This window comes from Anolis carolinensis, chromosome 6 (assembly GCF_035594765.1).
Source record: "Anolis carolinensis isolate JA03-04 chromosome 6, rAnoCar3.1.pri, whole genome shotgun sequence".
In the NCBI taxonomy this organism is placed as follows: Eukaryota; Metazoa; Chordata; class Lepidosauria; order Squamata; family Dactyloidae; genus Anolis; species Anolis carolinensis.
This window is the reverse complement of record NC_085846.1, coordinates 116758737-116785686: the sequence shown is the minus strand read 5'-3', so window position 1 is coordinate 116785686 and position 26950 is coordinate 116758737. Positions and strand designations below refer to the sequence as shown.

Sequence of the window (26950 nt, the reverse complement as noted above, 5' to 3'; positions counted from 1 at the left end):
TGAGGCAGATGAAGAGGAAAACTTGGGTTTCCCACCGTTTCTGCCAGATTTGGAGCCCTTGCACCTGCAAGATGTTTGCCCACAAGAAGTCAGCCAAACAAGCCTTGAGCAGAAATCTCCCCCATTTTCTCGCCGGGATTATTATAATCAAGATAGGGGCGCTCGAGAGGCGACTCGCCGGAGCGCCAGGATAGCTGCCAGACAATTAGCTGATTAAGTCTGTTTCCCTTGGGAAACTTTAAGGAGTCATGCATCTGGACACAGTATAGGTTTCGTTTCTTGTTCCCCAGAGAAAGTGTTCCTTGGCGGGAAAACAAGATCCTATATAGGTGTTTGCCCGCAAAGGAATCCTTGCGGAGTCAATTCGTCGGCTTGAGGAGTGAGATCGTGTGTAGACTTCGTACTCCGGTTCCCAGATCCCGGATCAGGTTTCCAACCCAGCCTTGTATCATGGACTTCTATGGACTCAGTTTTTTATTCATGTTTGCCTTGTTTCAAGTTTGATCTTGCCAAGTTTCAAGTCTTGCCTTGCCTTGCGTTTTAAACCACGGACCTTGCTTCTCTGATTCAAGCCTTGTTTTCCAGTTTCCTTCGGATTTACTTTAAGCCTCAAAGACTATGGACAGTTCCCCACACTATTGCTTGCCAAATAGTGTGTGTATCGGTGAAGTGGATTATAACTTTGGACTTTAATATCACATATTGGACCTTGTTTTCCTGGACTATATTTGACCTTTCCTGAAAGGTCTACTTCTGAACTATATTCTACACTTGTTTTTATTGACTTTATATATTTTCTTAATAAAGATATTAGATAGATTCTGGTCTCTGCGCATGGTTATTGGTGCTCTGCAGCCTGGGTCCTGACAGCGGCTTACATGGGGCCATGCCCAGAACAGTACAATATAGCAAAATATAAAACAACATATCACAATACAATTAAACAATACAATAAATAATCATATACACTGCAACACAATATATATATATATATATATATATATATATATATATATATATATAAATAAAACAGGGCGGGCCGCATGAGACACTTAATTAAAACTTGGGGTGAGAAAAGGATAAGAATATAATCACGGAGACCAGGGACATAAGATAAAAACAATCTAGAGGGTAGATGATGGGGGAGTAACAAAAGAAGTGTGTAATAGTTACTCTCCGAAAGCACATCGGAAAAGCCAGGTTTCTGCTTGAAATAGTGCCTGGAGGGACTCTTAATGTTTTGCATCTCATAGACTTAGCATGGGGATTTGGTTAACCAGTTAAAATTCATGAGTAAACCAGGTTTTTTTAATAACCTGAAAAATTTCGGGGGGGGGGGGGTTGAACCCCTAAACCACCCCCTCACTACAGGCCTGGTTCCAATGTATATAGGCTTCAGGGATACAAAGTCAATGAAAATATCTTCCAAACAAAGTAAACAGATGGTTGGTCATGTTGCTGTATACTGGAATGAAGAAAATAAAGATGGAGCACTGCTCTCAAGAAAGTCTTCGTAAGTAAAGTCCAAATAAAATCCCAAGTCTGCAGGGGTTCCCGGGTATTTTTGTGCCCTGTTTCGGGGAGAAACAACAATGAACTATTCTATAGTGCCTAACTGATTGCAAGGAGTGACTCTGCTTGTGGTGACTAGACCCGCAGTTGAAATCACCACAAGAAGAGTCACTCCTTGCAATCAATAAGGCACTCTATAATAGTTCATTGTTGCTGAGTATACCAACTCCTGAAGAAGGGGATTTTCTCCCCGAAACAGGGTACAAAAATACCCAGGAACCCCTGTAGACTTGGGACTTTATTTGGACTTGAGTTACGAAGACTTTCTTGAGAGCGGTGCTCCATCTTTATTTTCTTCATTCCAGTATACAGCAACATGACCAACTTTGTTTGGAAGATATTTTCATTGACTTTGTATCCCTGAAGCCTATATACATTGGAACCAATATCAGACTTGGATAATTTTTGTGTTAGAGCTGTTGCTCCTTTTTATTTTGTCTGGTACTGCCAAATTGAGCTTTGTACAGGGGAACTTTAATAATACTATATGCTATTTGGACATATTTTCTTTGTGCATAGACCATCTTGTGTTTGTGTAGATACAAGTATTTTGGGATGATGATGATCATAACATTCCACGGTCCCCAAACATGAGCATCTTTGGACATGTTTCCAACCACCCATCATCACCACCATCGTTACTTGTTCTCAAGGCTTTAATATCTTTGGACAGGACAGCCAAATATGGTTCCAATCCCCTATCATCATCATCATCATCATCATCATCATCATCATCATCCTAATAATCATCACAATAACCTGTTCTCATCATCATATTCCACGGTCCCCAAACTTGAACATCTTTGGACATGTTTCCAACCACCCATCATCACCACCATCATTACTTGTTCTCAAGACTTTAATATCTTTGGACAGGACAGCCAAATATGGTTCCAATCCCCTATCATCATCATCATCATCATCATCATCATCATCATCATCATCATCATCATCATCCTAATAATCATCACAACAACCTGTTCTCATCATCATATTCCACGGTCCCCAAACTTGAACATCTTTGGACATGTTTCCAACCACCCATCATCACCACCATCATTACTTGTTCTCAAGACTTTAATATCTTTGGACAGGACAGCCAAATATGGTTCCAATCCCCTATCATCATCATCATCATCATCATCATCATCATCATCATCATCATCATCATCATCACAACCTGTTCTCATCATCATATTCCACGGTCCCCAAACTGGAGCATCTTTGGACATGTTTCCAACCACCCATCATCACCACCATCATTACTTGTTCTCAAGACTTTAATATCTTTGGACAGGACAGCCAAATATGGTTCCAATCCCCTATCACCATCATCATCATCATCATCATCCTAATAATCATCTCCACCTGTTCTCATCATCATATTCCACGGTCCCCAAACTTAAGCATCTTTGGACAAGACAGCTGCATATGTTTCCAACCACCTCTAATCACCTGTCATCACCATCATCATCACTTGTTCTCAAGACTTTAATATCTTTGGACATGACAGCCAAATATGGTTCCAATCTTCTATCATCATCACCATTACTATTATTAATATTATTGCCTGCTATCAAGACTTTAGTATCTCTGGATATGGTTCCAATTCCCTATAATAATAATCATCATAATCATCATCATCATCACCACCTGTTCTTAAGACTTTAATATCTTTGGACATGTCTGCCAAATATGGTTCCAATTCCTTATCATCATCATCATTATCATTAGCATCATTATCACCATCACCACCATCACTACTATTACTACCTGTCTACAAAACTTGAGTATCTTTGGATGTCGCCATCATCATCAACATCATTACTACTATCATTATTACTGCTTGTTGTCAAGACTTTAGTATCTTTGGGTATGTTTCCAATTTCCTATCATCCTCCTCATCATCATCTGTACTCAAAACTTTATTATCTTTGGAAATGACAGCTACATACGGTTCCAATGTACTACTAGTGTTAATGCAAAATGTCACCGTTGTTGTGATGCACGGGAGGGCTCACCTGGACATCCTCCAGCATGATGTACCCCATCAGCACCCGCAGGCCAATCTGGGCCATCTCTTTCAAATCAGAAGTGCCGTTGGCCAAGTGGTACCACACACCCAGTTTGTCCAGCAGGCTGTTGACACCCTCGTAAACCTGGAAACAGAAAGCAAATGAGAACAGAGGGAAAACTACAGATCCCATCTTACCCATGGCTGGTGTTGCTTGCTGAGCTGTGATGTTTATCCAAACTACACGTCCCCAGCTCCCTCTGCTGCTCCTTCAAAGGCTTGGCTTCCAGAACTTTGACCATTTTGGTGGCCCTTCTCTGGATCCCATTTTAGCATGTCCATACACTTGTGGAATTGGACCCAGGATTATTCAAGGTGAAGAAGAGGGCAACTAAGACAATCAAAGGTCTGGAGACCATGAATCCCTCTGAGAAGAATCTAAAGATCCCCAAGATCCCCATGGCTCCATTGAGTCCTAGTTTCCAGGACAGGCTTGTTTTCTGCTGTCCTGGAGACTAGGACTCAATGGAGCCATGGGTTCAAATTAGGGGAACGGAGATTTCACTGAACATTAGGAAGAACTTCCTGACCATAAGAATAGCTGTGGAACTCTCTGCCTCGGAGTCTGGTTTGAAACAGAGTTTGAAACAGAGATTGGACTAGATGGCCCTTGGTCTCTTCCAACTCTAGGATTCTATGGTCTTGACACTATCTTCCTATGGATGCAGTGTTGTGATGGAGTCTTCAAGTAAAGATACTACTAGTTGTATTAGAAGAGGCAGGAAGACGACTTGTGACCGACTCTGATGAGGAGTCTTGCTCACGAGAAAGGAAGAGAATCCGGGAAATACTTATGGAACCCACTGATGATGATACCTTTGAGGGTTTTGAAGGGGATTGTGGGGCTGGGAGCCAGGAGGATGGGATGTCAGAGTCTGGGAGTGAGGAGATGGATTGGACTAGGGTTCAGGAGATCCAGGAGATTCTATAAGAACTCACAAGCAGTGGTACATTTGAGGGATGGCACAGAGAAGATATAGATGGGTCCTGGGGAGTTATGGGTTCTGATAGAAGGTGGTCTGCTTGGAGAGATCGTAGAAGGCTAGCGTCTGACTCGTAACATGCAGCCTAGAATCGCATTGGCTTTTGCCGTCGCTGCATCAGAGGTCAGCTTGTGGCTACTCTTCCAAACCCTTCTTATATGAACGGTTGTCAAGGAAGTGTCACTCATCCTATATATTTCCTCTACTTAAGTGTCATACCAGACCAAGCGAAACGTGTTGGTGATCTGTCCATATTGAAATGAGAGAGATTGAGCGAGCAAGCAGCTAACCTTCTCACTCCACAAGGCCTGGTTGTTGTGACCCTCGGAGAAGAGGAAGTCCTGGAGGAGGCGCAGCAGCTTCAGGGCGTTCTGGGTCAAGCTGGGCAGCATGGCCGCCGTGGCCTCTTTGATGTCCGTCAATGCCGACTCCATCATCATCTCCAGAAGGCTGGGAGGGAAACAGGAGAGAGGGATGGCGGATACATCAGCCCATGTCTCACAAAAGGCACCAAATTGCTTTCAGGGAATATCTGGGAAGTATTTGGGATCGCTCTCCATTTCTGGCTCTTTAGCCTTGATGGATTAAAATGCAAGAAGTCAAGGGGCCATGGGGATTTTTGCAAGCCACACTGGGCCCTAATACTACTACTACTACTACTACTACTACTACTACTACCACCGTGTTTCCCCAAAAATAGGACAGTGTCTTATATTAATTTTTGCTCCCAAAGATGCACTAGGTCTTATTTTCAGGGGATGTCTTATTTTTCCATGAAGAAGAATTCACATTTATTGTTGAACAAAAAATGAACATTTATTATATACTGTGCAGTAGTTGTCGTCACAAACCAGCATAACCAGACAAACTCTGAATCCTATCAAGAATTTCTTATTACTACCAATATTTCCATTTACAACACTCTATGGCACATACATTTACCGATCTGCTCTGGTGTTCTGTTCGGCGGACATGCTTCCAAACAAAACCTTTGCTAGGTCTTACTTTCGAGGGAGGCCTTATATTTAGCTATTCAGCAAAACCTCTACTAGGTCTTATTTTCCGGGGATGTCTTATTTTAGGGGAAACAGGGTATTAGGGTATTATTATTATATTTGAATACGATTTCCTGCTACTTGGCAGGGGGTTGGACTGGATGGCCCATGAGGTCTCTTCCAACTCTACTATTCTATGATTCTATGATTTATACCACACTTGAAGCAGCTACATTACAGTTCTTTGCCATATAAGACTTCCTACACCTTTGAAAGGATGAAGCTGGTAGCATGAGTTTTTGTAGGCTGAGTCTACTTGCAACACCTTTATGCAATAATAACATTTATTTTTTTACAGTATTTATATTCCGTCCTTCTTTCTCACCCCGAAGGGGACTCAGGGCGGATTACAACGAACATAGATATGGCAAACATTCAATGCCATCAGACAAATAAAATAAAGTATAGACATGCACAGAGGCAATTTAACATTTCCAGCTTCATGAGGGTATGCTCGATTCCGGCCACAGGGGGAGCTGTTGCTTCACCGTCCACTAGTGACTGTACTTCCTCATTCCTTTCCGCATGCTGCTGGCATTTATGGTGTTGTAAATTAGTTAAATTAGCCTCCCCGTATAAAGCGTATCTAAATTTCCTACTTGACAGGTGCAACTGTCTTTCAGGTTGCTTAGGTAAACAGCAAGCTGGGCTATTTAATGGTCGGGGGCTTAACCCGACCCGAGCTTCGAACTCATGACCTCTCGGTCAGTAGAGATTTATTGCAGCTGGTTACTAGCCAGCTGTGCCATAGCCTGGCCATTTAAATCTATATCAGGTATGGGCCAAGTTGGGCCCTCAAGGTGTTTTGGACTTCAGCTCCTGCAATTCCTAACAGCTGGTAGGCTGTTAGGGACTGTGGAAGTCTGAGTCCAAAACACCTGGAGGGCCCAAGTTTGCCCAGGCCTGATCTTTATTATACCCAACTTGGAGTGAGGCAGGTAAGAAATAGTAATAACAACACTGGCCAACACACATTTTGATACCTCAAAGGTTAGCCCTGTTTCTGGGTATATATGACTTGCTGACTCGAACAATGGCATCAGTTTTCCCCTTTAGCTCTAGGTTTCGAGATACAGAACATATGCCATATCTACTCGTCAGTCACCATCTGTTCACGAACAGGAAACCATGATAACAATATTGAAGAAACTATTGCTGTTATGGTGGATCTAATGCAATTTCCTGAATCTGCACCCCAAAGAACCCTAAAGGGAGAAACCTAAAAAACCAAGACACCAAGGATTTGTTTTTGTTTGGGCTGTGTAATAATAACAATCGCACTATGTAACTGAATTTGAAAAATGTTCTGTTCCTGGTTTGAAAGTGTGATTTCCTGTTTAATTGTGCAGTCCTTATTTTGAATGTACAGTAGAGTCTCACTTATCCAAGCTAAACGGGCCGGCAGAACCTTGGATAAGTGAATATATTGGATAATAAGGAGGGATTAAGGAAAAGCCTATTAAACATCAAATTAGGTTATGATTTTACAAATTAAGCACCAAAACATCATGTTAGACAACAAATTTGACAGAAAAAGTAGTTCAGTACGCAGTAATGTTATGTTGTAATTACTGTATTTACGAATTTAGCACCAAAATATCATGATACAGTAGAGTCTCACTTATCCAACACTCGCTTATCCAACGTTCTGGATTATCCAATGCATTTTTGTAGTCAATGTTTTCAATATATCATGATATTTTGGTGCTAAATTCGTAAATACAGTAATTACTACATAGCATTACTGCGTACTGAACTACTTTTCCTGCCAAATTTGTTGTCTAACATGATGTTTTGGTGCTTCATTTGCAAAATCATAACCTAATTTGATGTTTAATAGGATTTTCCTTAATGCCTCCTTATTATCCAACATTCTGCCGGCCCGTTTATGTTGGATAAGTGAGACTCTACTGTATATTGAAAACATTGACTACAAAAATGGCTTGGATAATCCAGAGGCTTGGATAAGCGAGGCTTGGATAAGTGACTCTACTGTAGTTGTTCTACTCCAGAAACTTTGTTTTTGTGTCTGCCAAAAACTATGTTGAATGGGTTGAGACTCGATGATGAGATAGTCGCTGAAAAACTCGAGCAAAATGTGCTGCAGGGTGTCTCGTGAAAACAAAGAATTTGCAGTTTAATAAACTTTTTGCATGTTTTTAGGATAGAACCAATTAGGAAATGACACTGATAACCCAGGAACAAAAAAACATGTTACATAATGTAATGATGTCATGTTTTCCTATGTCTGTGCCATAGATAAAACTTCTCTCCTGCCGCACACCTGCGCTTGACCTCATCCGGCGGGCGGACCAGTTCGCAGGCCGATCCCAGCTTGGTGAGGACGGAGAAGACCTGTCCCCGCTCCTTCCAGGCCACGTCGTCCCAGCCCTCCACGCCACGCCACGTGACGGAAAAGATGATGTTGGTGAGCAGGTTGCAAAGCTCCTCCTCGGGGGTTTGCTGCGGGGAAAGAAACCCAGAGACACGTTGGAGACGAGTGCGGGAGGCTATAGGAATGTAGGAGTCCCACATCTGCAGACCTTGGGTTGTCTCAATCCCCAACTGTTGCTGTCATTGCATGCCTTCAAGTCATTTCTGATTTATGATGACCGAAAGGCAAACCTATCATGAGGTCTTCGGTGGCCGAGAGTGTGTGACTGTTGCATTGTAGCCCTGGGACACCTTTTCACCCAACACCACACAATGTTCAGATAATCCAATAAGTAAAAGTTAATTAAAAGTTTCTTAATGAATAAGTATAAAAGGAAAAAAGCAAGTCAAAAAGGAAGCAGCAAAGTATAAAAAGTAATTACCAACAAGTTTAAGAGTCCATCAGCTTTTGAACCAAGGCATCAAAGGGCAATCCACAGAGACTTGAGTCAACACAAAGCAAAAGAATGCAACGTTGTTCCCACTAAAGGCCTGAGAGCCCAGAAGCACTTAAAAGGTCTCAATCCTTCCCATGACATCACTTTGCACACACCTGCTTTTTCTCTCCTTATCTCTAAGCCGCTGAGAAAAACGAGTTTGTCTTTGTTTTACATTCTATCTCCTAATTTCAAGCAGACTGGATCTGGAAAGACCTTTGTCTCCCACATCCTCCTACGAAGGCCTATTCTCAAGGGAACTGAGATGGAGTGTATGCCTCGCACCAAGCGGAGAGAGAGAGCAAAGGGAAGCTCACCTGAGGGTTGCTTGTGTTGGAGATGTTGTCGCTGGGCAGCGCTTCCTGGTAGCTGGTGTCGTCCAAGACGTTAGAGAGGCTGGAGCTCTTCCGCGCTCGCGTCCCGGGAAAGGGCTTGAAGCTCTCCAAGGGGGAGGGGGTCCCCGGCAGGCTCACGGGGGTCTGGCTCCCGCTCTCGGCCGTGGCCGCGGAGCTGGTGCTGCCGACGTCCAAGCCCAGGTCGAAGGGGCACATGGAGAACGGGGAGAGCGGGTGGTAGACGCGGTCTGCCTGCACCGCCTCCCCGCCACGAGGCTCCCCCTGCCCGGGGCCGTCCGTGTTGTTGGAGGAGGAGGAATGGCTGGCCAGGTCGAAGGAGTCGAAGGACTTGAAGGCGTACGGCGGGAAGGGTTTGCTCCTCTGCGGGGAGATGGAGTGGTCCGAGAACCCTTCCGAGAACTCCGGGTCCGAAGCCTCGTAGCTCAGCGGGAGGAAGACGTCCAGGTCGGGTGGCTCCGCAGGTGAAGGGGCCACGGGGTCAGTCAACTCCTTCGCTGTCTCCGGGTGGTCTGCGATCCTCATGAGGTCAAGGCAACCGCTGCCGTTGGCAGAGCCGGACAAGCTGTGTTGGCGGGACTCGTAGGACTCCTTCACGTAGAGCTTGGTGAGGGTGTCTTGCCACCCGGCCAGTTTGGCCAAGTGCTTGACCATGTCGTGCTGGGCGTAAATCAGGTGGAAGAGCTTGAAGGGGAGGATATTATTGTTATTATTGATTTATTTGTACATAACAACACAGCACACATGCACATTAGGTCCTAGGATATTACAGGTATTATTAGATTATTATTATTATATTATTAGAGGTATTATATTATTATTATTTTATTATGACACTGCAAACAAGATAGACATGCTGGATTTCGTTTCACAAAATCACAAGTCGAACACTTCCCAAGTGTCTAGGACTGTGTTATGTATTTTTGGATGATGTGCGCAGATCCCAGTAGGGTGGCCTTTTGCAGTTGGCAGATCGTAATTTTGTCAATGTCTATTGTTTCCAAATGCTGGCTGAGATCTTTTGGCACGGCACCCACTGTACCCATCATCACCGGGACCACCTGCACTGGTTTCTGTTTTTTTCTGTTTATTATTATTATTATTATTATTATTATTATTATTATTATTATTATTATTATTTTATTTACATGTAAATAGCAACACAGCACACATGCACGTTAGGTCCAAGTGTCTGGGGTTTCTTTTTGAATATTGGCTCTTCCCAAGGGCCTAGGATATTACTGGTATATTATTATATATTTTATTATTTTATTTACATGTACATAGCAACACAGCACACATGCACATTAGGTCCAAATGTCTGGGGTTCATTTTTTAATATCAGCTCTTCCCAAGGGCATAGGATGTTACCGGTATATTATTATTATATACTAGCTGTGCCCGGCCACGCGTTGCTGTGGCAAAGTGGTGGTGGTATTGGTTAAAAATTGTTGTGTAATTTTTATTTGACGTTATTAGCATTTTTTAATTAATTTTATTGTGTTATATTTTTATTTATTATATTTTATTATTTTCTTGTATTTTTTTAGTTATTTTCTGTTATTATAGTATTTTATTGTATTAATTTTTTATTATTTTTTATTGGGTTGCTAGGAGACCAAGTTGGAGGAGCTTAGCCTTCTAACTGGCAGCAATTGGATAAAAGCAATTATTCCTCTCCCTCTAATTAGGACTTTATTTTTCTTTTCTTTTTGTCGTATCAACCTAGAGGCGTGGATGATGGGTTGTGTTGTCAAATTTCGAGGTTGGGGGGCCTGTAGTTTTGTTGTTTTGTGGGTTGCCATGATGCCATCACTCTTTTATATATATAGATTATTATTATTATTATTTTATTTACGTGTACAGAGCAACACAGCACACATGCACATTAGGTCCAAGTGTCTGGGGTTTGCCTCTGAATACTGGGCTCTTCCCAAGTGACTAGGATATCAGAGATATATTATTATTATTATTATTATTATTATTATTATTATTATTATTATTATATTTCACCGCACCTGGTTGAAGCATTTTACCAAAGTAAGCCTTCTGTTGCTCTTACCTTCCTGCAGATGTCTAGCCGGACGGCCAGCTCGGCCCGGTGAGACAGGTAAACGACAGCCATCAAGTCTTTGTAGTTTGGGGAATCTGGGGATAAGACAAAACCTCAATCACAGCAACAACAAGCAGTTTTGCAGCTTGCATAGGCATGGGCAAACTTGGGCCCTCCCTCCAGGTGTTTTGGACTCCAACTCCCACAATGCCTAACTTACCTGATGCAAGGACCTGTTCCAGGAGGCAGCGGAAGAGGAGCATGGAGACGGGGATGTCGTTCAGGGAAGAAAGCAGGCCTTGGTAGCCAATGTCCTTCAGCTTCAGCCGGTATTTGCATCGTTCGTTCACTTTCTCGTACTTCAGCAGCTTGTACAGGATCTGGGTGGAGCAAGGACAACGGGGCTGGTGTCTGATCTGAGACCAAGGCTGTAGCCAAGGGGGCGGTTTAGGGGTTCAAACCACCCCAGAAAATGTTCAGGTAAAGAGAACCACTGATCTAATCCAAGCCCTGCTAAAGAAACCATGGAAGAAGAGCAAAGACAAGAAGCTGCACCACTGTTAGACCTTGGACCTTATATAAACAAGACTGTGTCTGATGACCAAGTGAAAGCTCAATTATTGCAAAATCCATAGACTCCATGGCCAGAGTATGTAATTCCTGAGGATAAGAAGAGGCACCTAAGATTTCAACCCAAATAGCTTAACAGATTTCCCTGGTTGGCCTACTCATTGCATGTACAAGTTGCGCTCTGGAAGTACGGTGTGGTGTTTGGAGGAGAAGTTGGGGGTCAAGGTGCTCATCAAAAGCTTGGTGCATGGGTTGCTAAACCATTTGTGTGACGGAAAAATGCAATAGTCACTAAAACACAGAGTACCATCAGAACAACTTGTGCTTGGCTGGAAACTTCTTGCTAATTCACAGTGGAAAACATCTTGATGGAACCCGTCAACATGATAAAGGAAATGAGAAAAAAAGCAGAAGAAAACAGAAATAAACTTCTGCTAACTGTGGAAACTATTGTCCTTTGTGGCCATCAAGAACCAAAAATAAAGAGGGAGCAATGATTCAGGATCTATTACCTGTTTGCATTTGCGCCTTGAGTATTTCACTTTCGAAAAGCTCCCATCCATCCTTGACTCCCTTGTCTTTTAGTATTGGCGTCCATGGAATGCCACTCAGTATTTCCTTCATTTTTTGGAAGTCAGCTCTCCTAAAGTCCAAAATGCGGGTTTGACTTGCCTTAGCTTCAGCCTTCCTTTGTATTGCAAACTGCAGGAGCACATGGTCACTTGCCCCGAGGGATCCGATTACTTCGACTGCATTGATCTGGTCCTCCGCGTTTGTTAGCATGAGATCGAGAGTAGCCGATCCCCTCGTTGCCTCTTCTACCTTCTGGACCATAACATTGTCTGCAAGGCAAGTGAGGAATTTGTTGGACTTTGTACTCTTGGCCGAGTTTGTTTTCCAGCAGATATCAGGATAGTTGAAATCGCCCATGACTACTGTATCTCTTCTTTGTGCCTGTTTGGTCAACTGCTGACGAAAGACTTCATTGAGTTCTTCATCCTGGCTTGGAGGTCTGTAGTAGACACCCACAACGAGATCTTTTTGATTCCCGGTTCCCTTGATTCTTATCCAGATGCTTTCAAGCTGGTTTCCTGGATTGTAGTCTTGCAGTCTTGCATCTCTTCTGCATCCTGTTTTTACTGTTTCTTTGATTTGCGTTGTAGTGTATATTGTATATTATTACTTGTATTGTTTAATTGCTCTATGTTATGTTGTATTTATACTTGTTATATTGTTTTGCTCTGGGCATGGCCCCATGTAAGCCGCCCCGAGTCCCCGTTGGGGAGATGGTGGCAGGGTATAAATAAAGTTTTATTATTATTATTATTATTATCCTTTCCTTTCCATCCTTTCCAATCTTTAGACATGGCTCTCGTATCCCCTCTCAACCTTTGTGGCATGTTCTGGAGAAGGCATTTAATTTCGTTGTGCAATAGAACAATGACAATAAAGCTATTCTAGTCCATTCCAGGCTAAACCAACCAGCTTTCTCTGCCGCTCCTCATAGAGATTCATGACTTCGAGGCCTTTGATCAGGTATCTGCTCAGGAGAGGTTGATGGTCTTCTGCCTCCAGGACAATCGGAATGGATGACCCTATGCGACTTGACCTTTCTTCCATGCCTAGCAGGAACCAGTCCCAACCCCAAAGGCGAAGTATGGCGAGTCTCACCTTGAAAATCCTCTCCCGCACTTCGTCGGAGAACTTCCGCTGGACCAGCAGCGAGAACAGGATCTCCACGTTTCCCGGCTCAAAGAGGAAAGCGTAGATCTGCTCCTGGGACGGGGAGTTCTTCTGCAGGCCGTGGATGACCTCCAGCATCCCACACACCTGCAAGACACACCGGAAGAGCCACACTCAGTCACACAATTTTTCTTCCAAATGCTATTTCCTAATTGGTTCTATCATAAAAACATGGCAAAAGTTTATTAAATTGCCCAAACTTTGTTTCTGCGGGAGGGACATCCTGCATAGGTACATTTTGCTATAGTTTTTCAAGGAAACTTTTGCCATTGAGTCTCAACCAATTCAACCGAGTTTGTGCCACAAAAACAAGGTTTCTGGAGTAGAACAACTACAGTAGAGTCTCACTTATCCAAGCTAAACGGGCCGGCAGAAGCTTGGATAAGCGAATATCTTGGATAATAAGGAGGGATTAAGGAAAAGCCTATTAAACATCAAATTAGGTTATGATTTTACAAATTAAGCACCAAAGCATCATGTTTTACAACAAATTTGACAGTAAAAGGAGTTCAATACACAGTAATGTTATGTTGTAATTACTGTATTTACAAATTTAGCACCAAAATATCACAATATATTGAAAACATTGACTACAAAAATGGCTTGGATAATCCAGAAACTTGGAAAAGCGGGGCTTGGATAAGTGAGACTCTACTGTACTTTCAAAATAAGGACTGCACAATTAAACAGGAAATCACACTTTCAAACCAGGAACAGAACTTGTTTATGCACTTTATTAAAGATTTGGATATTGTGTTTTATATGCCCGACCCCTTTTATCTCCAGTGGTTGATGCTGTATTATTACTCATTTGTTCTGATTTTATGTGTTTCATTGTATTTTTTCAATGTTTAAATTGTTTATTTTATTTGATTTATGTTATTACTGTTTTTGTTTTGATATTCATTGTAATTGCTTTCTTCTGTTTTGTTTTGGGGTTGGCCCCATGTTAGCCACCCCGAGTCCCTTCGGGGAGATGGTGGCGGGATAGAAAAATAAAGTATTATTATTATTATTATTATTATTATTAGGATGCCCCAGTGGCGAAGTGTGTTAAAGCGCTGAGCTGCTGAACTTGCAGACCGAAAGGTCCCAGGTTCAAATCCCGGGAGTGGCTTGAGCACCCGCTGTTAGCTCCAGCTCCTGCCAACCTAGCAGTTCGAAAACATGCCAATGTGAGTAGATCAATAGGTACTGCTCTGGCAGGAAGGTAACGGTGCTCCATGCAGTCATGCCAGTGGCCACATGACCTTGGAGGTGTCTATGGACAACGCCGGCTCTTTGGCTTAGAAATGGAGATGAGCACCAACCCCCAGAGTCGGTCACGACTGGACTTATCGTCAGGGGAAACCTTTACCTTTTATTATTATTATTATTATTATTATTATTATTATTTCAAATTCTGTTACATAGTGCCATTGTTATTATTACACAGCCCAAACAAAAACAAATCCTTGGTGTCTTGGTCTTTTAGGTTTGTGCCTTTGGGGTTCTTTGAGGTGCTGATTCAGGAAACTGCATTGGATGGACCACATCAGCTCTAGTTTCTTAGATACTGTTATCATGGTTTCCTGTTCATGGACAGATGGTTCTGAATCTCAAAAACTAGAGCTGAGAGGAGAAAACTGGTGTCATTTGTCAAAAATTTTCACTGGGTTGCTGTGTGTTTTTCGGGCTGCATGGCCATGCTCCAGTAGCATTTTTTCCTGACATTTTGCCTGCATCCTTGGCAAGCATCCTCAGAGTTTCTGTTGCTTGTGTTGCTCTTATCTATATATATAAAAGGGTGATGGCATCAGGGCAGTGGACAAAACAACAAAACTGCAGGTGTTATGGTTGAGCCTTATGGCTCCGATTCTGGGAGATGTGGTCGTAAGACTCCTCGGGAGTCAGACACTCTCGAGGAGCGAGAAAGGAAGTGGCTGCGGGACTTATTTGCAGAACCATCTGACGAGGACTCCTTTGAGGGTTTTACTGAGAGAATGGAGGAAGAGATGGTTAGCTCAGAGGAGGATGACATGGAATGGACTCGTGTGAGGGAGGATTTGGGTGCCACCGGCAATGATAGTATGGAAGGCGATTGGGGACCTTCAGGATTAGACCCGTGGACGAGCTGGAGTGATGGAACGGGATCCACAGCTGGGGATGCTGTGGGGCGTAGTCAAAGGTGTTTCAGCTCTGATGAGGAGGATGATGATGAGGCACCTGGAATTAGGGTAACAGCTGATAGCGATGAGGAGTTGTAAACTGGCATAAAATGGGGTTTAGAATCCAGGGTTAATTGCGTTGGGCAAGGTAGTCTGGACGAACGCTTGGGCTCTTGCTGGGAATTTCCTGAAGACGGGTGTGTTTCGTTTGCTGAATACGTAAGTTTCCAAGGACACTGGGCATAGGCGGCGGGAGGAACTGTGTGGGCTTTTGTTGTGCAACCTGTGTTTAATCTTAATAGCTTGGACCTCCGTCGTCTTCTTGACGGACGCCAATTGTTTACTCTGGACTGACTGACTGGCTGACTGACTGACTACGACCCCGGACTACCCTTCCTGTGACTATCGTTGAAACTGGTGAACTACAAACATCTGTACCTGGCTTACGACCTTCGGACCGGATTGGGACCTCGCTGACCGCTGCTGCCCCTGATTGATGTGTTTGAACTCGGAGATTGTTTGCTGCTCGGAGGAGTAACTTCTTAGTTACTCAATCACAGCTTTTGGTAGCAGAGAAGTATCTGCTGCCAGTTATTTGTGTTTCTTTGAACCTTTGTTTACCAGCTTCTGTTTGTTTTTAGTCCCAGGCTGAAGTAAGCATTTTTGGTTTAACCCGGATTAAACTCCAGTTTAATCCGGTTTATCTTTTGAACGTTTTTTAGTTTCTTTTCACTTTGTAGGCCAGTGTTTGCCTAGCCCTTTGTCTTTTACGGGCATTTTTGGTTCTGTAACTTTAATAAACTGTGTTGAATCTTATCTGGTGGCGTTCTGTCCTTGACAGCAGGCCCCCCCAACCTCTAAATTTGACAACACAACCCATCATTCACGGCTCTAGGTTGATATAACAAAAAGGAAAAGAAAAATAAAGTCCTAATTACAGGGCGAGGAATAATAGTTTTTATCCAATTGCTGCCAGTTTGAAGGCTAAGCTCTGCCCACTTGGTCTCCTAGCAACCTACTCAGCCCAGGGGACTGGCACAGTTAGGCCTCACTTAGGCCTCTTCCACAGATTATCATATTTTAACTGGATTATATGGCAGTGTAGACTCAAGGCCCTTCCACACAGCTATGCAACCCATTTAGAATCTTATATTATCTGCTTTGAACTGGATTATCTTGACTCCACACTGCCATATAATCCACTTCAGTGTGCATACTAAACATAAAGACAACCATACAACAGACATTGAATACCACCACTACCTCAACAATTTCTCACCAACACCACCAGACAATGCCACAGCAATGCGTGGCTGGGCACAGCTAGTTTTACCTAAAATGCTCAGGTTCTTATTTTTTCCACCTTTTTATATTTTTAAGAACTTTCTTCTGCACTTCCTTATAATTTCTCTCAGCCATTTTATCTTATATTCTTTTGTGTTGTTACTCTTAAGAGCTTCCTCTTCCCCTCCCGCCGTACCTGGTGCTCCTCGTTCACGGCGGCCAGGTAGTTGAAGGTGCTCTGCATCTCCTCGGCGGAGAAGTTCCTGCCGAGGAAGTCCTTCACCAGGCTGAAGAGGGACGTCTGCACCGTCCGGAGGTCATCGGTGGCAACGGCTTTCTCTTTACACATCCTAAGGGAGAGACAAAAAAGAAGGCTGTCGAATCAAAACACGGTAATTGGAGACACTTTCCCCCATGATAATAACTCTTCATAGGCTTTTGTTGGGAATGGCAACCTTCTCCAAGACTCCTTTAGTAATTTGTTAATCTATGATTCTGTTTACTTACTGTTTTGTATGTATATTTTGATATGCAGCTTCCCTTGCTCTATGTTTCCTGAGAGGTTGTGGGAGAGGCTGCAGACCACATAATCTGACCTGAGACTGTGCAGACCGCAGACTCTATTTTAGATTCTTCTTAGACTTTGGGATTGCTAAGAGCAAATACCCGTATATACTCGAGTATAACCCAAATATTAGCCAAGGCACCTAATTTTACCACAAAAAACTGGGAAAACATTGACTCCAGTATAAGCCGAGATACCAATAAAATTACATTTATTGAGGCATCAGTAGTTTAAATGTTTTTGAATCTTTACATCAAACTGTAATTTAAGATATGACTGTTCAACTCTGATTAAATCATTACTTTCATCTTCTTCAATGTAAATGTGCTTATGTACCCTTTTAATAATAATAGTGAAATAACAAATATAATAATAATAATAATACTGTAATAATAAATGCAGTAAAATAATAAATGTAATAATAGAGTAAAATAATAAATGTATTAATAATAATAAAAATAGAGTAAAATTAATGTAAAAGTAACAACAATAATAGAGTAAAATAATAAATGTAACAATACCAATAATAATAGAGAAAAATAATAAATATACCATATATACTTGAGTATAAGCCGACCTGAATGTAAGCCCACCAGGACCCTCACCTGAGTATAAGCCGAGGAGGGTTTTTTTCAGTCCTAAAAAAGGGCTGAAAAACTAGGCTTATACTTGAGTATATACAGTACTTGCTTGGTGTTTGTAAGAGAGATGTTCCTGCCCAGATGGGACAGAAATTATCTCAAACATATCTGAAATTGGACTGATAAGTTATGTACCTGTGTTATGCTGAACGCATGAAGGTTGTCAGTAAACCAAATATGTTATTTGACCAAAGCCTACTTCACTTTTGTCTCTTGACTGTCACAAAGTATGTGGAATGAGTTGAGACTTGATGAGGAGAGATTCACTGAAAAACTATTGAAAAATGTGTTGCAGGATGATATCCATCCCACAAAGATAATTTTTTTTTTGCAGTTTAATAAACTTTTTCCATGTTTTAATGATAGAACCAAATAGGAAACTACATTTATAACCTAGGAACAAAATATGTATTACTGTATATACTCGAGTATAAGCCTAGTTTTTCAGCCCTTTTTTTAAGACTAAAAAAGCCCCCCTTGGCTTATACTTGGGTGAGGGTCCTGGTTGGCTTATATTTGGGTCAGCTTATACTCGAAAATATATGGTACATTTATTATTTTTCTCTATTATTATTGGCATTATTACATTTATTATTTTTCTCTATTATTGTTTCTACTATTACATTTATTTTACTCTATTATTATTATTATTATTATTATTAATAATAATACATTTATTATTTCACTCTGATATTATTATTACATGTAATAATAAATAGAGTAAAATAGTTATTGCATTTATTATTTTACTCTATTTCTTATTACATGTATTATTTTCCTGTATTTATTATTAATATTATTACATGTATTATTTTACATTATTATTATTAAAAGGATACATAGGCACATTTACATTGAAGAAGATGAAAATAATGATTTGATCAGAGTTGGACAGTCTTATCTTAAATTTGAGCTTTATGTAAATATTCAAAAACATTTAACCTACTGATGCTTTAATTAATGTAATTTTATTGGTATCTATTTTTATTTCTGAAATTTACCATCCTCGGCTTATACTGGAGTCAATGTTTTCCCAGGTTTTTTTGTAGTAAAATTAGGTGCCTCGTCTTATATTCGGGTTGGCTTATACTCGAGTATATACAGTATGTTATATGACCAAAGCCTACTTCACTTTTGTCTCCTGAGTGTCACAAAGTATGTAGAATGAGTTGAGACTTGTTGATGAGAAATTCACTGAAAAACTATTGAAAAATGTGTTGCAGGATGATGTCCCTCCCACAAAGATAAAGTTTTTTGTAGTTTAATAAACTTTTTCCATGTTTTAATGATAGAACCAAATAGGAAACTACATTTATAACCTAGGAACAAAATATGTATTATATGTAGTTTAATGCAGGTTTTCAGGAAGCCCTGCTAGAACCCTGTGTAAGTATCCTAATTATTTTGTGGGCAGAAAACCTTTTTTTATGACACTTTCTATGTTTTTGCTCCCTTCTCCCCACGCTATTCTTACCCATAATAGGTCCGGATGGAGTCTAGGATGTACTGGACCCCATATTTCCTGCGGATCCTTTGTTTGTGGTCCTTAATTATGTTGGACAGGTACTGGATGTGGCCTGGGAAAGACAAGAGGCAAGGTGAGGAAGGAACGCCCGACAAATTGGAGCAAGAAACAGCCCAGTCTCTGATGGAAGCTGATAATTATCCAAAGCCTTCTGCAGAATGATATTCAAAGGATTTCCTGGCATGGGGCAGCCTACGTATTATATTATGGGGATGTAAAGACAATTTAAAAACTCCAGAGAACAAGCAATCAAGTGCCAGTGAACATCTTCCAAAGAGAGGGTGCCTCCAGGCAACAAAGGCCAGGCTACCTCTATGCAGATACCCTCACTGATTGACTTTGCAAACTTCAATGCTAATTCAAGCTTACTAATTGCAACATGCACACTTGCTTTAAACAGACAAGGGTTCTTTCTGCCATCCCACAGGTGCAGTAGAGTCTCACTTATCCAACACTCGCTTATCCAACGTTCTGGATTATCCAATGCATTTTTGTAGTCAATGTTTTCAATATATCGTGATATTTTGGTGCTAAATTCGTAAATACAGTAATTACTACATAGCATTGCTGCATATTGAACTACAGTAGAGTCTCACTTATCCAACATAAACGGGCTGGCAGAATGTTGGATAAGCGAATATGTTGTATAATAAGGACAGATTAAGGAAAAGCCTATTAAACATCAAATTAGGTTATGATTTTACAAATTAAGAACCAAAACATCATGTTATACAACAAATTTGACAGAAAAAGTAGTTCAATACGCAGTAATGCTATGTAGTAATGGGAAAAACTCACGGCAACCCAATTTAAGCAATAACAGATTCCCAGATTAGCTTAGTGTTTACACCTTATTTTATTTTTTTGGTTATTTAGTATTTAATGTTTATTTCACTTAAGCGATATTTGTCTTTACTGTTCTAATGTAGCACAAATCCTATGGAAAATCATACTACGTATTTTTGACATTAATATTGAAATCTGAAATATATACAGAAAGTCTGTGCGATTTTCCAACGGCACACTTTGTGGAACGAAAATGGAGTAAACACACTCTGCACCAGAAGGTAAACATGGACTTTACATGACCTGTACGAAGATTTATTGAGGATTCTGGATGAATGGATTTTAATCTTGGACATGCTTAAAATTTTATATACAGTAGAGTCTCACTTATCCAACACTCGCTTATCCAACGTTCTGGATTATCCAACGCATTTTTGTAGTCAATGTTTTCAATATATTGTGATATCTTGGTGCTAAATTCATAAATACAGTAATTACTACATAGCATTACTGCGTATTGAACTACTTTTTCTGCCAAATTTGTTGTCTTAACATGATGTTTCGGTGCTTCATTTGTAAAATCATAACCTAATTTGATGTTTAATAGGCTTTTCCTTAATGCCTCCTTATTATCCAACATATTCGCTTATCCAACATTCTGCCGGCCCGTTTATGTTGGATAAGTGAGACTCTACTGTAATGTGATTTTATTTTTGCAATGGTACCTGTTTTATATGAATTGTTGTTTTTACATTGTTTTTAGGCACTGAATTTTTGCCTATTTATTGTAAGCCGCTTTGAGTCCCCTCGGGGAGAAAGGTGGGGGTAAATGTGATGTAAATAAAAATAAATAAATAAATAAATAAACAGGCTCAAGGGCACAAACTCCATCTGAGGAGGCTTCCAACTCCATCACACAACGCCTACCAAAGCCGGCATGAGAGTGATGGGAGCTGCATTCCTCCACCTCGGAAGGGGTCTAGACCACAAAAGACTGAGCTTCTGTGGCATTTCCGTACCCAGTCGGACGGCGAAGTCGCAGTTGCTCCAGATGCGGAAGTCGAAGAGCAGGTATTGATACAAGAGGTGCTGCAGAAGACTGTGTCCTTCCAAGGCCACCTGCTCCATCAGGACCTGAGAGGCCATCAAGACGTTCATGTCCATGGCTTGGCTGGAGACCTGGGATGCAACAAGGAGAAAGCAGTCATTTTTATGGTGCAAGTCACAAATCCTAGAATTGGAAGGGATATGTCTATACTATAACTTATTATTATTATTATTATTGCCAAACTATAACTTCTTATTATTATTATTATTTCTAAATTATTATTATTATTACTATTACTATTTCTAAATTATTATTATTACTATTTCTAAATTATTATTATTATTATTATTATTACAACTATTTCTAATTTTTATTATTATTTATATATATATATATAATTATTATTATTTATATATTATTATTACTATTTCTAATTATTATTTTTTCTAAATTATTATTATTACTATTTCTAATTTATTATTGCTATTTCTAAATTATTACTATTCTTATTACTATTTCTAATTTATTATTATTTCTAAATTATTATTACTATTTCTAAATTATTATTATTATTACTATTTCTAAATTGTTATTATTACAACTATTTCTACATTATTATTATTATTTCTAAATTATTATTACAACTATTTCTAATTATTATTATTATTATTATTTCTAAATTATTATTACAACTATTTCTAATTATTATTATTATTTATATATATATTATTTATATATTATTATTACTATTTCTAATTATTATTTTTTCTAAATTATTATTATTACTATTTCTAATTTATTATTGCTATTTCTAAATTATTACTATTCTTATTACTATTTCTAATTTATTATTATTTCTAAATTATTATTACTATTTCTAAATTATTATTATTATTACTATTTCTAAATTGTTATTATTACAACTATTTCTACATTATTATTATTATTTCTAAATTATTATTACAACTATTTCTAATTATTATTATTATTATTATTTCTAAATTATTATTACAACTATTTCTAATTATTATTATTATTATTATTTCTAAATTATTATTACAACTATTTCTAATTATTATTATTATTATTATTATTATTATTATTATTATTTCTAAATTATTATTACTATTTCTAATTAGGCCCAGGCTGTGGCGCAGGCGGGAGAGCAAGCCAGCTGCAATTAACTGCAATGAATCACTCTGATCAGGAGGTCATGAGTTCGAGGCCGCTCAGAGCCTATGTTTGTTTGTCTTTGTTCTATGTTAAAAGGCATTGAATGTTTGCCTTATATGTGTAATGTGATCCGCCCTGAGTCCCCTTCGGGGTGAGAAGGGCAGAATATAAATACTGTAAATAAATAAATAAATAATAAATATACAAATATATCTACAAAACTAAGGTGGACTTGGTTTTTCTGATTAAATTGGTCTTTCTTAGCCTACGTCCAAAGGCCTTGGGAGTATCTTCATCAGTGTGAGGTGGATATTCATCTCAAGGAATCTGAGAATTGGAAGAATCCTTGTCTGTTTAAAGCGGGGTTCTCAACCTGTGTTTGGGCCTACAACTCCCAGAAATCCCAGCTGTTAGGAACTATTGAAGGCCCAAACATCTGGGGATCCACAGGTTGAGAACCAGAGTGTTAGGGATTCCTCTTCTTCAGAAAAGGAAGTGGAGCAGGAAAGGGTTCATGAATCTGAGGGCGAGTTGGAATCGGAGGAAGAGATTTTGCAAGTACTCACTTTTCAGGAGAGGCGAAAGGAAACAGAGCAGAGACCTCGTTCAGCTAGAACAGCTTCCAGAAATGCTGCTGAGTAATTGGGAACTGCCCTAGCAGCTGTGAGGAGACTCAGGGCTATAAAGCAGAAGCAGGTGCAGCCAGCTCTTGCTGGTAACAAACTGACTCTAATGCCTAAGCCTTTGCTCCCCTTGTGCCTGCTTCAAGTCTGCATCTGGGAAGCTGCTCCTAAGGATTTATTGCTGTTTCTTTGTCTGAAGTTTTTTTTGTGTGTGTATCAGGAGCAACCGGAGCTGCTTCTGGAGAGAATTGGCCGTCTGCAAGGACGTTGCCCAGGGGACTCCCAGATGTTTTTGATGTGTTACCATCCTGGTTCTCTCATGTCCCCGCATGGAGCTGGAGCTGATAGAGGGAGCTCATCTGCGCTCTCCCCAGGTGGCATTCAAACCTGGCAGCCTTCAGGTCAGCAACCCAACCTTCAAGTCACAAGGCTTTTATCCCCTAGGCCACTGGAGGCTCCACTTTGTCTGAAGTAAGACTGCTATTTGATTTGGGAATTTATCAGAGACTAAGAACTGTGCTTGCCCTAAGACTTCCTGGCTTCCTTTTGCATTATCCCACTGTGCTGTTTTGCTGAAATAAAGCAGTTTTCATTTACTTACCACAGTGTTTTAAGGCTGTTCTTGAAAGACAAAACAGGACACACTGGTTTAAAGCAAGTGTGAACGTTGCAATTAGTAAGCTTGAATTAGCATCGAGTAGCCATGAATGTTGCAGGTTAATCACCAAACTGTAATAAATCTTGCCAACCAGAAGTCTGGGTCAGGGTGAGCTCCTGACCTTTAGCTCTGCTTCTGCCTGCCTAGCACTTCGAAAACAAATGCGAGTAGATAAATAGGAACTGCATTAAAGTGGGGAGGTATTTAAGCTCGGTGTTTGGATCAGAAAAAGGAGGAAGTTTATAAACAAAGAAAGCTCTTCAGAAGGGAGATGAAGAGACCCCCCAGTGACCGGAACCAATAGCTCCAGTCCAACCTCCTTCCACCAGGCAGGAAGACCCAATCCAAGCTCTCTCAACGGATGGCCATCCAGCCTCTGCTTAAAACCTCCAGAGAAGGAAGGAGACTTCATTGGAATCCGAGGCAGCCTCATATTCCACTGGTCAGCAGCTACAACATCCAGAATTCGTTCCAATGTTCAGGTGAATTCTCTTTTTTTGGAATTTGAACCCATAACTCAGTGTCTTAGTGCCTCCTTACTCCTCTTCACTTCCCAGAAAACAGATTGGGGTCCCTACCGAAAGCCGGGACACGAAACTGATCAAGGTTTATCCAGATGGCACAACTCTCGGGAGGGCTTGGTTGGTGTCCTCCTGCCCCAAGGGGGTTCAACTGGATGGCCTTTGGGGGGTCCCTTCTATGAACCCTACAAAATGAACATCACCTCACGGTGATGAAGATACTCACAAGACCTTTGGATGTGGGCTCAGAAGGACCATATTCACTTAGCCCTTTCTCTAATTTCTCAATGAATATTTATTTTATTTATTTACACTATTTATATTCTGCCCTTCTCACCCCGAAGGAGACTCAGGGTGGATCACAATGTCCATATACATGGCAGACATTCAATGCCATTAGACATACAACACACAAACAGAGACACAGAGGCAATTTAACATTTTCCAGCTTCTTGGCTTCATGAGGGTACACGGGGGAAGCAACTGCTTCATCATCCACTGTAACACCGAGTCCTTGATGGAGTACTTCCTCATTCCTCCACATGCAGACTGCTGGACGTTTAGCCTCCCTGCATAAGTGGTCCCTAAATTTTCCTACTTGATAGAGATGCAGCTGTCTTTCAGGTTAATTAGGTAAACAATGAGCTTGTTACTCATAATGTGCACCTTGCTTATCCACTATTGCAACCTCATTGTTTTTAATTTGATGTTTTAATTCTGTGTTGTGTTTTTTCGCCTATTGTGTATATTTTATTATTGGTTTTTGTTGTTGTCCTTTGATGTTTCATATTTTATCATCGCTTGTATTTTGATTTTGCTGTAAGCCGCCCCGAGTCCCCTTCAGGGGAGATGAAGGCAGGATATAAATAAATTTATTATTATTATTATTATTATTATTATTATTATTATTATTATTAGAGAAGGCTGAGAGGAGACATGATAGCCATGTACAAATACGTGAAGGGAAGTCATAGGGAGGAGGGAGCAAGATTGTTTTCTGCTGCCCTGCAGACTAGGACACAATGGAACAAGGGCTTCAAACTACAGGAAAGGAAGGAGATTCCACCTGAACATCAGGAAGAACTTCCTCACGGTGAGAAGGGCTGTTCACCAGTGGAACTCTCTGCCCCGGGGCCGTGGTGGAGGCTCCTTCTTTGGAGGCTTTTAAGCAGAGGCTGGATGGCCATCTGTCGGGGGTGCTTTGAATGCGATTTCCTGCTTCTTAGCAGGGGGTTGGACTGGATGGCCCATGAGGTCTCTTCCAACTCTACTATTCTATGATTCTATGATTCTATATGAGCCCGATAAGAAGCTGCTTTTAAAAAACATCTTAATTGTCACTGTAGTTCCAAAAGTAGTTACTATTAGATTCCAGAAGTAGTTACGGTTGTAGTTATAATTTTAACGTAACACTTTGCTTTCTTATTTTTGAAAAATAACTTACATTATTTACTTTCGGTTTTTTTGAAATTCTGGCACAAATAAAACTTGTTCCCATCCATTTTGCTCTTGCCTTGAAGCTCGGATCAGAAAGCAGAGTAGCAACATAAACAGCATTTGAACCTTGGGGTTGTCCTTCTCCACATTTTAGCCAGGCCAATGTACCTCATAACTATAGAGTTAAGAATGTTGTAGTAGAGGAGGATTATTATTATTAGGCTATTTAATGGTTGGGCGCTCAATCCGACCCGGGCTGGTTTCGAACTCAAGACCTCTCGGTCAGTAGTGATTTCTTGCAGCTGGCTACTAACCAGCCGCGCCACAGCCCAGCCCAATAATCTGGCACGAGTGGCATTGAGGCTCCTACCTTCTGCAGCAGGGCTCCGATGATGGCCGGTCCGTGGCACTGGACCAGGCTCTCCTGGTTGACCGCATGGCCGCGGATGAAGTTCTTCACCAACAGCAGGAAGGCAGCTATGCCGTTCCTCTCCAGCCTGCTCTCTGTGGGTGAGCAAAGAGAGATAAATAGATAGATAAGATAGATAGACAGATAGAAGGACAACCACATATTCAATGGACTTGCTAACACTGGAGCCCGGTGGCAACGACAGCAAAAGGGGAGAGAACATTTGATCCGATCTTTGTGTCTGAACTTGAAAGGACTTATCTAAGAGGTTGACAGTTCCTTTATGATCTGGTCTAAAACCCTTAGACTTACTTAGGCGATCCCTCGTAGTTCGAGGATGGTTGTCTTCCACCTTGGGGGTGTGTCTGTAGGTGACTGAAGAGACCTATTCTTGATCCGCATGTTCTCCCTTCCGCAGTGAGGACATCTGTTTCCAGACGTCCCGGTCTGAGTTGGCTTGACGGGCCTTCCTCTTGGTACGTTTCTCCCTTAAGCCCTCCGTTCGTGCCTCTTCAAACTCCGCAGCACTGCTGGTCGCAGCTGACCTCCAATTAGAGCGCTCAAGGGCCAGGGCTTCCCAGTTCTCAGTGTCTATGCCACAATTTTTAAGGTTGGCTTTAAGTCCATTTTTCAATCTCTTTTCCTGCCCACCAACATTATGTTTCCCGTTCTTGAGTTCAGAGTAGAGCAACTACTTTGGGAGATGGTGATCTTTGGGCATTCGGTCAACATGGCCTTCAGTCCAGCGGAGTTGATGGCGTAGGAGCATCGCTTCAATGCTGGTGGTCTTTGCTTCTTCCAGCACGCTGACATTTGTCCGCCTGTCTTCCCAAGAGATTGGCAGGATTTTCCTGAGGAAA

General features: G+C 41.0%; 1 protein-coding gene across 1 annotated transcript in view; it reads right to left on the bottom strand.

The window, feature by feature from the left end:
- The window catches only part of nbeal2 (neurobeachin like 2), a 210241-nt gene that overhangs the window by 63162 nt on the left and 120129 nt on the right, over nucleotides 1-26950 (bottom strand). Inside the window, 13 exon segments of the mRNA XM_062957860.1 lie at nucleotides 3594-3731; nucleotides 4920-5079; nucleotides 7969-8147; nucleotides 8872-9143; nucleotides 9146-9270; nucleotides 9488-9591; nucleotides 10970-11055; nucleotides 11181-11340; nucleotides 13202-13360; nucleotides 16901-17054; nucleotides 19385-19487; nucleotides 21241-21400; nucleotides 26052-26185. Coding sequence (XP_062813930.1) covers nucleotides 3594-3731; nucleotides 4920-5079; nucleotides 7969-8147; nucleotides 8872-9143; nucleotides 9146-9270; nucleotides 9488-9591; nucleotides 10970-11055; nucleotides 11181-11340; nucleotides 13202-13360; nucleotides 16901-17054; nucleotides 19385-19487; nucleotides 21241-21400; nucleotides 26052-26185 — 1934 coding nt within the window.